At 34.9% G+C, this 14,158-nt stretch overlaps 1 protein-coding gene and 1 pseudogene across 1 annotated transcript in view; one reads left to right on the top strand and one right to left on the bottom strand.

The window, feature by feature from the left end:
• The window catches only part of Vps13b (vacuolar protein sorting 13 homolog B), an 881,657-nt gene that overhangs the window by 807,078 nt on the left and 60,421 nt on the right, over positions 1-14,158 (bottom strand). The window contains 5 exon segments of the mRNA XM_023699943.1: positions 601-688; positions 1,574-1,711; positions 2,178-2,300; positions 3,282-3,377; positions 11,324-11,592. Of these exon segments, the coding sequence (XP_023555711.1) occupies positions 601-688; positions 1,574-1,711; positions 2,178-2,300; positions 3,282-3,377; positions 11,324-11,592 (714 nt within the window).
• On the top strand, positions 12,093-13,646 carry LOC105743339 (annotated as a pseudogene).

The following is a 14,158-nucleotide window of genomic DNA, read 5'->3' as shown; positions in this document are numbered from 1 at the left end:
GACGCCTAGCCACCAGTAACTGTCACGGTCATTATGCATGTCCACAACACACTAGAACTTTGTGCGATATCCTATCCTCAAACTGTTAGAAGTGCTGGTCATTTACTTATCATTCCAGTATTTATCTTATGTTTTACTCTTAGTACTTCTTTGCTATCATGAAAACCTTTTCTTAGTTCAATTGTTTTGAAACATTTAATTTTTAATTAGTATTTAATTTTCTGAATATTGCTTAATCTTAATTTTTTATAGGTATGCGCAGGCAGGTGTACTTCTGCTTATTCTTTTTGGTAACTTAAAATATTTTTAGTTCTGATGTTCAAAATTTTAATATTTAGCATATAAGAACTAATTCTGGTTAATTATACAAAATCGTCCTTTCAAATCACTTGTATTTTTAAAAAATTAAAATGCAAAAAATCTCAAAAAATTCTAATATTACATTAAAATTAAACCATTCCCTAAAATACCAGAAAGTGAATCTAACATTGGATAGTACAATCAGTCAAGATGCAAGTACAATCAGAGCCATCTGATTCTGAAGATGCCTTTGTACCTGTTGCTCACAGTAAGTCAAGCAAAACAAAATGAAACTAATACCTTTGCCACTAGTATTCTCCATTGTATACAGGTAATCCATGTAAAAAGCCCCAAACCTTTGCATTCCAGCTATCTCTGTGTATGTCTCCTGCCAACAAAGCAATACAAACAGAACATTATACAGAAGAAACTTTTGAGTATAAAACCTCAAAAATAAGACACTCATCCCTACACAAACTGTATCAACTCAAAGGATTACCAAAACTAAGGAACAGAGGTTATCCAAAGAATTACCTCTAAGAAAGGTAGTATTATCTCTGCTGACTACATAAAGGGCATGCATAATTCTACTGGACATTTTGATCACTTTATCAATAATGTCTAGTTAATGAATACCTATAATGGAGTACATAGTATACTTAACCTTTTATCATTATCATAAAACTGTCTAAAATGTACATTCCCAGAGGTAGTTCTCAAGTAGGAAACAATTCAAAGTCTAAAGATACATTACAATATTCTAAATGAATGTTAATTATACAGGTAAATAGTCAATCTGCAAGAGTAAGCTTTAGTGAAAAGGTTAAAATGTAATTCTAGTAATCTTTAGGTAACCTAAATTTTGTTATAAATTGAATAATAGTCTATCAACATATTAATATGCTCTTAAATGGAAAGTTCAAATAAAACTAAAACACATAGTGAAAACTGAAACACACTTATAAGTTCCACATTTTTTTTTAAGTTCCACACTCTATAGGCAATGAAAATTGATAAAGAAAATTCTATGTGTTTCTTCCATGAATATTCTAACAATAGGACATGTGTAAGTAAACTATGGTCATATACTACATAAAGCTACTGTGCATTCATGAAGCCTGCTTAGGTATACAAGCTGGGAAAAACCATTCTACATATTTCAGCAAACAATTTTTATTCAGAAAATATTTGAGAAGATGGCAATCACAAATATTCACACAATGTGTCCAACCTATGAAAGTCTAGAATTGATCTCAAAAATATAGTCTCTGACCTTATGATGAGCTGCATCCAAGATAAATTCTGCACGAGTACCATTATTTTCTGGGCTTCTATAATCAAACAATGAATTTGTAAGGTAAGTCAAACCTTTGGTACTTAAATTCTCACCACAGATGAAAAAACAGGCTTCCTGAAAACAAACATACAATTACTGAACAGGAGAAAAACTCACTGACTCCTAAAGAAAATAAAACAGTGATCTTATTAATATCCATTCAATAGTTAACAGAAATTACTAAAACTTGAGTTACTATAAAAGATAAAGAATGCTGTCTCCATTTCCACTGCCTACTTTGCCAAAGAACATTTTAAAAGACCAAAAGGGAACTCCAAGTAGCTACTATAAACAAGAAAAAAAAAAAAAAAAAAAAGAGTCATTTATAAATTGGAAAATATTTTGAGCTACTATCCAGGTGTTAAGTGCTTTCAACTTTTTAAATTCCCTTGAGTTCTATAACTTTAGGGGAAAACGCACAAGAAAATGTTAAATCTCCTCTCTCAAGCCACAGACACATGTAACCTAGCAAATTTTATAAAGTTAAGCACTTCAATATCCCTGCATCCTATCCAAGAAAGAAAGGGAATTTTTGACTTACAGTTTCACTTCTATTCATATTCTCTTCAAAATCTTTAACACCCATAATTCCTTTAAAACACATGGCTCTGCAACCTACAAACCCAATCTGGCAGTCAAAGAAAGGCTCTCCCATCATAAGGGCCTATGAGAAGGGAAGGGAAACATTAAAATTAAGAATTGGAATTTAATACAAATTTAATACAAATCTTCAGGCTTTCCTTGTAACTCTTAAATTAGTCAAACATCTTTAGGATTATGGCTTTCCTAAATTTATTTTCCTTAAATCATAAACTCTGTTAAAGTATTTCAAATGTATTTAGTACAGGGTCTACAGGGTCTCACTACACAAGTCAGACTTGTAGTGATCCTCTCATTTGAAAACCCAAGTGCTGGGATTACAGGTGCACGCCACCATGCCTTCTCAATTGCGATCTCACTGTGCCCCAGGGGCAGGGCCAGCATGGCAGGCCAGGGAGGGAACCTCCGGCCCCTGCATCTGCCTAAGCAGGGGTTTAATCCACTGAGCTATCTGGCCAGCCCTTGTTAAAGTAAAGAATCTTTTGCTTCTGTATCCTCAAACGCTTTTATCCTCAAGTGACAGGTGCTTCATTAACATTAACACACATATACATCCCCTATATATGGACAAGTTAATGGAACTGTAAAGAATTAATTCATGTTGCATATTACAGTAAAATATCAAAGAATAATTACTTGAATACTACTGACTAGTAAAATTGAAACATAAAACTGCTATTATACAGTTAAAAATATACTATGATAAATGTCTTATTAGCTATCAATATTAACTCTAAGAACAAGAATTTTTTTTTTTTTTTTTTTTTGGTACTTAAAATGGGGTCTACAGGGTCTCACTACCTAGATCAAACTCCTAGTAATCCGCCTGTGTTCAGCTTCCCAAGGGCTGGGATTATAGGCATGCACTACCATGCCCAGTCTCAATCACCATCTCAGTGCGCCCCAGGGAGGGGCAGCACTGCACACCATAAGATTGAACCCAGGCTGCTGCACTCTTTCTAAGCAAGTGCTTTAGTCTGCTGAGCTATCTGGACAGCCCTTAAGAACAAGATTTTTAAAAATATGTTCAATGCTAAAAGATTACCTCAATTGTAGTTCCTTCTTGTTCCCAGCATAACACTTCTTTAGACTTTACTTTTTGAGGACTATAATAACTACTCTCAGCTTGCATTTCAGTGAGCTAAGAAAAGAACATTAAGTAAATCAAAATTAGCATTAAATGACAATAAATTGTCAGCATTATGATGAACTGATGAAAATAAGGTCAATTTTAAGATTCAGGAAATTTAATAAGCAGGAAAACAGGTACAACAAAAACAGATGTAACAGATTATCTATGAATAAAAGTTGACAATGCTACTCTGAACTTACTTAAATTCCACTTTTTTGGATTCCTTAATACTGCTTTAAAAACTAAAACTATGCAGAAACAGTCCCACTCATAAAACAGTTCATATATTCTACCAAAAATGTATGTATATTATAACTTGTTTATTTTATTTTCACCAATATATACAGCCATATTTAGTTCAATGATTTCCAAAATTTTTCACTTATCTAATAAAGCTGTGAAGAAACTCAGATGTAACGGAACTTTGTAGTCACTATGAGGGAGGTAGGATTATGAGCGTTCACTGTCAAAGTATGCCTCATACCATTATCTCATAGACGCAGTCATGAAACAATTTTTTTTCAGACAATTATTTATTGAGTATCAGCTAGATAACAAATGATAACCAAATGCTGACAAAAGAAACTGTTTCTCTCCGATGGAGCTTAAAATACATTATTAATATATAATAAAAATTAGAAAATTTAAATTATTGTTTAAATGTACTTTTCTTAATGTAATACGACAGTTCAGTTTGGATTATGGCAGATAAAAATAACAGTAAGAAACTCTAAAACTTAAGAGCAATGCATCAAACTAGAATTCTTAGTTTTGACAAATGTACTGTGAGTGTAAGACAGCAAAAAAAAAGTAGTAGAAAATGGGTTAAAAAAATGTAAGTAGGGGACCCGCCCATTAGCTCAGTTGTTTAAGTGCCTGCTTAAAGGAGGCAGTCAGTCTCTTTGAGAAGTGTTTCCATTCCCACATACTCAAGGCAACCCAGACCAGCGCTGCTACAGGTCAATGGGGAGTCGCAAAAAAAAAAAAAAAACAAAAAAAAACCCTTCTGCAAAAATGTAAGTAAACTATTTTTATTCTTGGTGACTTTTAATTCTAAAATTATTCTAACATAAAAAGTTTTCTGGGTATTCTGCCTAGGTTTACCTATGTTTCAGTTACCCTTTTTCTGTGAAATGGATATGTAACATTTTACAAATTCAAACACAAAGTCAAAGATAACATTTTTTTAAAAGTAAAATAAGCCAAATAAAACTTGCTATGCTGAAAACACAATTTTAAGCCTACAGACTATGTGTTTATCTCAATTTTGATGTATTATATTTTTCACATATTATAAACCCCTATCTCTTGGATATTTTAGTAATGGAAAACTCAAAGCTGTGGTTTTAAAGTACAATTCTATAAGCTTAAAACTGAATTTTTTAAACTTGATCACCCATCAGCTGTCTACAATTACTGTCAAGAAAAACCAATTAACTGATTAAAAGGACTGAAACATTACAAGAACAATTTTAAACATTATTAGAAAAATGCTACATCTAATTTGGCATGATTTTTGTTGGACTGATATCAACTGTTCAAAATGCTAATGTAGAAACATGACCTATTTTCTAAGCAGAATAGGAACCGCAAATTAATTCCATACATTATTCATGTCCAAGCTCAATAATGAATTCTAATGTTTTCCCTCTAAATATCAACATATTTTCCTTAAGAGTTTCAAGAAACATAAATGCTTTGAAAATTTTAAAAGACACAGTGACTAATAACAAATACTGATGAAAGCTTTACATATATAAATGCGTATTCTGACTTAGTTTAATACAATCCTCAACAATAAATTAGTAAGTATATGAAAATAATTTTGAATTTAAAAGTAAATAAACAAACATCACCAGAAGACTTTACTCGTAATCCTTCTCATCACTTACAAATTTTCTTAAAAATAAAGTACCCTAAAATCCTGAAATCAAAAGTTTAAGAACTCCTGATTTATGGATAGTACTCATTAAAGCTTATCAGAAATGACTGTAGCTGGCAGAATATGGCAATTCACTGGATTGGTGGTAGAAGAGAAAAAGGTACTCAAATGCTTGGCAATTGAATGGAATACTATTAACTCAATGAAATGTAAAACAGTGGAGAAAAGGAGAACTGCAGGGAAGATCTGGTTTTGTAAGCGATAAATAATAATTAGATATACAAGTGAGGACACAAAAGAATTGAACTTGAAAGGCCAAGTACAGCAATGAGTTGGAGGCACAAATTAACTTGGCACTCTATTAGCATCTACGCAATAGTTAAATTATACCTTTGGAACAAGCAAGTAGAAAAGATGTTAATCTCATTCTAAGAGCTCAACATCTCCTCAAGATCTTCCAAAACCTCTCCATCCCAATTTACAGTATGCTACTCCTTTTCCATCAGAACCCGCACCTATACTTCACATACTCTGAGACACACATTAAATTTGCGATGTATTTCTGCAAATCCAATTATGAGGGCCTGTCTTTGGATTTCTGTAATCTCAGTCCTGCAACTAAAGGAAAAGAAATCTTTCAAGACATACTAAGAGGGCTGGGGAGATAGCTCGGTGGTGTAAGTGCCTGCCTGGCAAGCTCAAGGTCCTGAGTTTGATCCCTGGTACTTCATGGTCCCAGAACCCTGGGAGCACCATGCTGGCCACAAAAAGCGGACACGGTGGTACATGCCTATAACCCCAGCACTGGGGAAGCTGAGATAGGAGTATCACTATGAGTCTGAGCTGCATAGCGATACCCTGTATTTATTAAATGAATGAATGAATTTTTTAACAAAGTTTTAAAGACACACCAAGAAACTTTTACATTGTGTGTGTGTGTGTGTGTGTGTGTGTGTGTGTGTGTGTGTGTGTAGCTGGGAATTTGAATCTTTGAGCTCCTTATTTTCCTTTAATTTGTCCTTACAATTACAAGAATTTAGATACTTATGGATGTTTTGAGCTCATTATTTTTCTACACTAGTTTATTCAGAGATGCTAAGACTAATCAGCCAGCATCCTTTTATTTCCCACTCTCCCAAAATATTCAAACTTTCATGTAGTCATTAAATTCCCTATAGTTCACGAGTGGTGGATTAGGATAATCAAATGGACCTATATCACATATTACAACAGTTTACACCAAGCTCTATCAGTATTCATATTCCCTACAGTAGCAGAAGAGACCATGGCATCTTAAGGTCTCATCAAATCAGACTACCAACATTCAAGGATCACACCAAAGAAAAGGAGTAATAAGACTGAAAAAAACACATGCTAAGGAAGAAAACCAAAAAAGCAAAACCTTTAAAGAAATAACTGTATTCATTCAAACAGTTTATATATGTTTTACATGTTTATATCAGCACTTTCTAAAACATAACAAAAAAAAATAGACCAGGTAACATGAATCACCCTCCTTGCCGCTGTCATAAAATCCACCCCCAAGCCGGGCACGGTGGCACACGCCTGTAGTCCCAGCTACTCGGGAGGCTGAGGTGGGAGGATCGCTTGAGTCCAGGAGTTCTGGGCTGCAGTGCGCTATGCTGATCGGGTGTCCGCACTAAGTTCGGCATCAATATGGTGACCTCCCGTGAGCGGGGGACCACCAGGTTGCCTAAGGAGGGGTGAACCAGCCCAGGTCGGAAACGGAGCAGGTCAAAATCCACCCCCAAGTAATCCTGCTCACTCTATGAAAATTTTGGTCTTAGATTCTGTCTCTCCTACACTGCCACTGTCAAATGCTCTCAGCGGATTTCAATATCTGCTTAGATGGTCATTCCTAAACTCTGTCTCTCCATTTCTTTTCCTCCTCCGCTGCAATTATCTCATCCTCTATTCCATCTTCACCATTCATTTTTACTCAGGTACTACAGTACAATATGGCCAAAGGAAAACATACAACCTCAATGGCTGTTGCCTTTACAAATTCTTGCACACGTTTTTGTCCTGGAGGCTTTAGCATTTCTAGCAAATATATACAGTATACTCAAACTATTTCTCCTCATTCTCCCTGAGATAATTTTATTCCTCTTTCCTCAAATCTTCATTTTTCTCCCTCATTTTTACTCTGAGAACTCCTCAAAAAATACAAACAATTTGAAGAAAATTTCCAAAAGGCTCAAATACCTTATTTACTTACTACATACATAACCTCACAGATTTTCTCTCCTGATGTCACCGATCAATAATCTTGTCCTACCAGAAGCAACCATCAGACTCCTCACTCTTCTACTCAAGAACCTTAGTCCAACAATTCATTCTATGTTGCCTACATCATCAATTTTCTCCTCCCTACATCACTCACATCACCAAATAAGTATGACATATTAATTCCAATCTGGTTAAAACAAAAAGCTTGAAATGCCACTTCCACAATGGATTACTGGTCTCCCCACTCCTCTGCCTCCCTTAATAATAGAATAAAAATTAAAAAAAACTTTAAAGAGTTTTCTATGTCATCAATTCCTCTATTCCCACATTTTGATGTGAAAAAAAATGTACAAAATTTACCATTTTAATTATCTTTCAAACTATAACTAACTAAATCATGTAAATGATACCCACTATCTATTTAAACTTTCACATCATCACAAGCAGAAGCTCTGCAGCTGTCAGGCACTAAATCCACTCCCCAATCTCCAAGCCTCTGGTAACCTCTATTCTATTTTCTGTACTGTAAGTTATCCTATTCTAAGTTTTGGATATAAGTAGAATGATATAATATTTGTCCTTTTGTGCCTTGTTTATTTCACTTCCCAAAATTTTTCAAGTGCTTAGCATATATTAGAATTGCATGTCTCTTATAGATAAATAATACTCCATCATACATATGCATCACAAATTGTTCATTCATTCATTTATTCATTGGTAACCATTTTAACTATTTCTCTCTCAACTGTTTAACTATTTCTGGTTTGTAGCCATTGTAACTGATTATCAGTTTTAAAAGCTTTGGGGTATTACCTATTAAAGTTATTAAATTATATAGTAATTCTGTTTCACTTTTTGAGAAACTATCAGTCCATAGCAGATGTGTCATTTCATTCGCATAGCTGTCCTCCCATTTGTTATTCCAACTATGATTCAACTAGTGTTACATCATTGTTCTAGTTAACATTACCAAATTTTTAAAGATTAATTTCTATACTGCTAAACTGAAAGATTTAATCTCAAAAATAGCATCCTCCTTCCCTTTTAAAACATTTATGACACTTGATTTCCAGACAAACATTCTCTTGATTTTCTGACTATATTAATAATCTCTATTCTCCGATTATTTGCTGATTCTCATTCCAACCTTTCACCACCACCATAGCCCAGAGTGCCATCTTAGAACCTCCCCTTTTTTCTATTTACACAATTCCAGTCTTAATAACTGTCATACTTCTAACTTAGATAAAATGTGTAGTCTGAACTCCAAATTCACATATCCATGTCCCAATGGGTATACAATGGGAATATTAAACTTACTCAATACAAAGTTCCTGATCTTTATCTCAAAACTATTTATTTCAGCTTCTGTCTCAAAAATGCACAACTCAACCTTTCCAGTTGCTCAAAAGCCAATCTGGACCCCCTTGATTTCATTATTTCATAAAATCCATCAGGAAATCTTATATACTTGACGTTGAATATACATTCAAATACTAATAATTTTTCATTATCTAGACATGCCTCAGTCCTAGACTAGGCCATTATCTCTTCCTTTAAGATTACAATCCTGTCTGATTTTCTTCTACTTTTGCTCTCCTATAACTTTGTTCAACAAAAATTAATTCAATTTAAAAGATAATTTAAATCCCTATTTAATTCTTCTTATATGATGACGTCTTCAAAACTTGCTATCTCACATAAAATAGTCTAGGCTGGATGTGCTCACATGCCTGTGATCCCAGCTCTGAGAGGCTGTAGCATGATTCTAAGCCTCACCTGGCCAACTGAGTGAAACTTTGTCTCAAATTAAAAAAAAAAAAAAAAAAATCTTAAAAAGGCTGGAAATGTAGGTTTATATGAAGACTTCAATTGATCCCCAGTACCAAGAAGAAACAGAGGAAGAAAAAGGAAGGGAATGAGGAAAAAAAAAGGAAGGAAATCGTGCCCAAAATGACTTGCACAGTTTTTTAAATCTCTTACACTATTCCAAACCAATTTTCTTACACTGTCCCAAGTCCCAGTTATCTCTCTGATCTGATAACATGCCTTTTATTCATTAGGCCATTTTGTTCCAAACTTGCTAACTTCTTCGTTGTTCCTTGAAGTTTTAAATATCCATTTTTCTACTCCTGAAGTGTTCATTCCTACAGTTGTCTACATGGCTTCCTATCACAAGTTTCTGCATATACCCTTCACAGTAATATATCTCATTCTCAGTAAGACATTCATTGATCATCTTATTTTAAAAACTGCACAATCTCTACCATTTAGTAACATTCTTCTTCCTTGTTTTATAATATATGAAACTGTTAGATCAATGAACATATTATACACCTTGTCTTTTGTATTAATAACATAAATTCAAAGTGGTAAGGATTCATATCTGTTTACTATCATTTCTCTACAGACAAAAACAGTACCTGGAATACAGCTGGCATTCATAAATATTTGCTACATGAATTAAAAATTATTCATGACGTTGTGCATGTGTGACAATAGCACTATAAAAAGCCAGGGAACAAAGAACCCAAAATTCATGCTGGGTTATATCTGAGCATTACAGAAGTCAAAACTCCACCAAAGAAGAATATGTAAGGGGTGCCAAAAGTACTAGCAACCTAATAGTTCTTGTTCGCCTTACTACTTTTGAACAAATCACATAATATACCAGATTTTGAATATATATCTTATATGCATTTTTCATAGCAGAAACAGGATATGTTAAATACTGATAAAAATAGAATTAGAAGAGGACCTATGGAAGAAACTGGGCTATCTTAAAGAATGAGAGAAAAGAAAACCAGAAACTGCAAAACTCTTTAAAGAAACTTCACTATGAAATGCTAGGGAGAATGTGGAGAAAAAACACTGGGTAAAACAATCCAGCTAAGCCACTTCTGGTATCCGTTCAAAAGAAGTGAAATCATCACACCAAGGAAGTATGTATATCCTCATGTTTATTACTGTTCAATTAATAATAGGTCAGATGGGTCAGCCTAGATGCCTATCAACAGATGAATAAATACGGTAAACACAGTATATATGCACAATGGAGAATTACTAAGTCATAAAAAACAAAATCTTTGGGCTGGGGAGATACTGCCATGGAATAAGTGCTTGCCTAGCAAGCACAAGGTCCCTGGTACTACCAAAAAAATCTTGCCATTTGCAGCAAAATGGATTGAACTGGGGAACTTTACCATAGTAAGTAAAATAAGCCAGCCACAGAAAGACAAGTACTACATGTTCACTCCCGTATATGTAATCTCAAAAAGTCAATCTGACAGAATAGTGAGTATTAGAGATGGGAGGGTAATTTCCTCAGTGTACACTGTACTAATGTATGGAAATATCACAATAAATGCTATTAATATGTGCAATTAATGGGTGTAAAATCTGTTATAAAGGAGATCAGAGAAATTCAACTATAAGCTGTAAAAACACATAACTTGAAAGTAAATTACTTAGATGTTCACTTTTAATGGAAATAGAGGCATATTTATATGCCAGGAATTCAGTAGAAAGAGGAAAAAAAAAACCTGTCCATAAAGCTAATGAAAAAGAAAAGTGAAGATGGCCTAAAGGAGATTGGAAGGAGTCAAAATTCAAAAGAATTCAGTTAGAAAGGGCTGGAGAGATAGTTCAGCAGTGTAAGTACCTAAAAAGAATTCAGTTTGAGACATCTTGTAATTTTATGAAGAATTATTACACTCTATCTTATCTTTGCTGAACACAAATCATCTTTTAAGCTACAATCGTACGTGCAATCAGAATGTAAGTTTTAAAGTTAACATTTAACAGCAAGAGAAAGAAAACCTACTTTAAAAGTCACAGTTGCCTTTGTGCAATAAAATCCTACAGAAACAATAGGATCCTTCAAAGTTAGTGCTTTCTGCTGATGCAGGGTTGATGCAGGATCATCCGCAAGGTAATCTTCTTCGCCATCATCGTAACTCACAATCGCAGGCACAAATGACCACGCCCAAGACACCCATCCCTGTGGCTGCTCATCATCTTGCTGTGAATACAACTCTTGGCCTTTGTATTGAGCAGGGAACTGTATATCTATTCTTGTTTCATCTTCAGCACCTATTAATCAAAATAATCATAGTAATTTTAATTAAATCAAAAGGACTAAACTAAGAGAAGGATTATAAATACCTTTAAAATGTTATAGTAATATGAGAATAAATGGGATCATTTATACATTTCTTTTTGAAACATATACATTTCTTTTTGAAACACCCCAAAAAGAACACAATGATGTACCTCTTAAATACATAATGATTTTTTTCAACTGTACTCAATACAACAAAAAAGGAAAAATGTGTTTCCCCTACAACCTTCCTCCTAAAAGTAGCAAGTGTATAACAAAGTATATATAATGATTATCATCATTATTTGAAATTAATAGTTCTTTAAAGGTTCGGTGTATTGGGGGGCAGGCTCCCAATCCGGTTCCATTCGGTTCTCGCACCATCCCAGCTCTGGCGGCAGGAGAAAAGGCAGCAGCGGTTGAGCTACGTAGCTCCCCAAGGCTCCCGTGGGCCTCCTCGACCCGAAACCTCCGCACTAGCCCCACTGCCAAGATGCCCAAGAGGAAGGTCAGCTTGGCCGAAGGGGCGGCGAAGGAGGAGCCCAAGAGGAGACTGGCGAGATGGTCAGCTAAACTTGTTCCAGCTAAAGTGGAAATGAAGCCAAAAAAGGCAGCAGGAAAGGATAAATCTTCGGACAAAAAAGTGCAAGCAAAAGGGAAAAGGGGAGCCAAGGGAAAACGGGCTGAAATGGCTAATTAAGAAACCAAGAACGATTTACCTGCGGAAAATGGAGAAACTAAAAATGAGGAGTGCAGCTTCTGATGAAGCAGAAGAGAAAGAAGCCAAGTCTGATTCTCACATACCATGTCTTATCAGAGCTCCCTGTCTCCCTTCTTGTACAATCCAGAAGAATATTTTTATCAACCATTTTGTAAATGTAAGGTTTTAGTAGCTCTAGAAACATTTTTTAAAAGGAGGGAATCCCACCTCATTGCATTTTTTAAGTGTAAATGATTTTTTTAGGGTGAAATCATTCTCTGGTTATTTTTTGGTACAACCAGAAATAGTGGGATATTGAATTATGGCAAGCTTTGACTGTCTTGGGTGTCAGCTTAACATTCCAAAGGTGAGAGTTAGTTTTATATCCTGCAATACAAAGCATACTAAATGGCAATTTGGAATTACAGTCCTGCATTTAATATGTCTTGGATACTTTAAATGACTTCTATTCTCATGATTTTTGGTAGAATTGTATCCTAAAGAAAACTACATCCTAATTGTTGCCCTGTCAGAATCGTGTGCACTCTGTAACATCTTTGGTAGTGGTAGTCCAGTTTGCCTCATTTTGTTAATGTGCTGTGAAAGATCAAAAATTTGAATACGTAGTATATGTGATACAAAATTGTGAATTGTGGGACTTAAATAACACTTTGTCAGCATTTGAAGATACTGGTACTTAATCCTCTTACAGAAAATTTGCCTGTAAATTTGAAGCTGGAAATTCACTGGAACAACTGAAAAACAATACATGGCTTTTTTTGGTATGTGTGTTAAAAATTGTGTACAAAGTGAATCGTGTACTGATCCTCAACACAACCAATAAAATCTCAAATATTGAAGATTTCAAAAAAAAAAGGTTCTGTGTGTTATACTATGTAAGTCTCTTTTCACAAGTTAGAGTTAACATTACATGGGCTGTAGTTTATCAAAAGCACTGATTTTAAACATATTTAGTAAGTACAAAAAAAATTTTAACATTTCACCAATTATGTTTAAATATCCAACAGCAAAAACCTACATCTCAAAAACAAAGATACTCAGAGTGCAGTGGCCAGGGTTCGATCCCTGGTGTGCTGTGCCAGCCCTGCCCCTGGGGTGTGCTGAGACAGTGAGACTGGGTGTGGTTGTGCACACTTGTAATCCAGGTGGTTGGGAGGCTGAAAACAGGCGAATCACTATAAGTCCGTTCTACATAGTGAGACCCTGTAGACCCTGTACCAAATACATTTTTTAAAAAAAGCTATCATAAACATTCCTGTGTAAGATTTTTGTGTCATTTTTGAAGAAGCATTCCACTATACAGTTCAGACTAGCCTAGAACTCTAGGTAATCCTCCTGCCTCAGCCTCTGAGTTCTGGGATTACACATATGTACAACCATGTACGGCTTTCATGTATAAATTTTTATGTCTACATATGTTAAATATCTTTCCTTTTTTTTTTTTGGTGGTGGTACCAGGGATTCAACTTGGGACCTCGCACTTGCCAGGCAGATGTTTATGTCACTGAGCTACCTCCCTGGCCCAAAAGTTAAGAATGATTTTTTTTTTTTTTTGGGGGGGGGGGGGCTGGCTCAGGCTGCCTTAAAGGTGGGTCTGGTAATGCAGGTGGAGGCGGGGATCGAACCAAGGTATCCTGCACCTCACAACATTTGTATGAGCAAGTGCTTAAACAACTGAGCTAATGGGCAGGCCCCCTACCTATGTTAAATATCTTGATGGATACCTAGGAGAGGAATTGCTGTCACATGGTAAAGCTATGCTGACACTTTTTTAAAAACTACCAGACTTTTCCAAATGGTTATACCATATTAAATTACAGCAAGCAAGATTTTGTTTT

Source organism: Octodon degus, unplaced genomic scaffold (genome assembly GCF_000260255.1).
Source record: "Octodon degus isolate 3935 unplaced genomic scaffold, OctDeg1.0 scaffold00118, whole genome shotgun sequence".
Lineage (NCBI taxonomy): Eukaryota > Metazoa > Chordata > Mammalia > Rodentia > Octodontidae > Octodon > Octodon degus.
This window is presented reverse-complemented; position numbering and strand designations above follow the sequence as displayed.